Source organism: Chaetura pelagica, unplaced genomic scaffold (assembly GCF_000747805.2).
Source record: "Chaetura pelagica isolate M959 unplaced genomic scaffold, ChaPel_1.0 scaffold1970, whole genome shotgun sequence".
In the NCBI taxonomy this organism is placed as follows: Eukaryota; Metazoa; Chordata; class Aves; order Apodiformes; family Apodidae; genus Chaetura; species Chaetura pelagica.
The window spans coordinates 1-1122 of NW_009951703.1; the positions used below are offsets into that span (position 1 = coordinate 1).

The 1122-nt window shown below is 68.2% G+C and overlaps 1 protein-coding gene across 1 annotated transcript in view; it reads right to left on the bottom strand.

Annotated features, from left to right (window-relative positions):
* Positions 1-676: 676 nt before the first annotated feature.
* Positions 677-1122, bottom strand: part of PAN2 (PAN2 poly(A) specific ribonuclease subunit) — a gene marked incomplete at its 3' end in the record, with an annotated part of 11201 nt that continues 10755 nt past the window's right edge. The window contains exons 25-26 of the mRNA XM_010007816.1: positions 958-1119; positions 677-773 (exon numbers count right to left, since the gene is read on the bottom strand). Coding sequence (XP_010006118.1) covers positions 677-773; positions 958-1119 — 259 coding nt within the window. The remainder of the gene's footprint in view (positions 774-957; positions 1120-1122) is intronic.

Here is a 1122-nt window from a genome sequence, read left to right on the forward strand (position 1 = left end):
CCTAGTGTGTCTGCCTGTCTCGGTGGGGACGGTGACCAAGACTTGGGACACCCAGTGGGGTCCCAGGACCGTCCTGGTCCCGCGGGGCCGTCGGCTTCGTCCTCTGGGGCAGCCGGCACCATCACAGCTCGTCGTGCGGGATGTGGAGCGCGTGGTCACACAGGTCTGCGGGGACACGGGGCGCTCAGGACGTGGCAGAGCCCCTGGGACCCTCCCCGGTGCCACGTCCCCTGCACAGAGCAGGGACAGGCCTGGGGACACTGGCGCTTCCCTCGCTTTGCTCTGTAGTGAATGGGAAACGCTACTGGTCGCACGGGGCTGCCATCCCTGTCATTCCCTGCATCCCAGAGCCACAACAGCCCAGGGCAGGCAGCGGGCACCTGGTGAGGGCCAGGCTGAGCCCCGGGAGCAGCAGGCAGCACCATGGGATCCCTGGGACCCTCCTGGGGAGGGAGTGTGTCCCCAGCAGGGAAGGGACCCTCCCTGGCCCGGCCCAGGAGTAACAGAAGGGGCCAAGGTTGCAGCGTGTCCTGACTGGGGTGTCCCAGCTGGAAACAGCTCCATGGGAAGGGAGATGCTGCAGGGCAGGCGCCCTGAGCAGCCACCAGAGCCGGCGTGGAGCTGCCCTGGCCCAACCCCAGGCACCAGGGGAGCAGCAGGAGCCCCCCCAGCTGACCCGTCCTCTTGCTGCAGAGCCGGTCCTTGACGTTGTCAGCCTCGTGGGACAGGAGCTCGATGAGCTCGTCCTCGTGCTCCTCGGCGATGCTCTCGCACTGCAACCAGAGCCCCGCGGGTCAGCGGCACGGGGGGGGCCCCGCAGCCCCCCCAGCCCGGGAGCTGCCGGGGGGACCAGCTCAGCCCCAGAAGGGCCGTGGCTGCCCCCCAGAGCGGGGCCCACCCCCCAAAACCTCCGCTGAGCCCCGACAGGTGCCAAGGGGCCCCTGTCCCTGCACACACCGCAAACTTCAGGCTGGAAGTCACGTCCCCGTCGATCTTGACCGCGGAGAGATCCATCTTGGTCCCGTCGTGGGAAACGATCCGCACGTAGCTCTTCCGGTGCGTGGAGGGATCCACTTTCTCCCCATATTCCTTCATCTTCTCGCACACCCGCTCCAGCAGCTC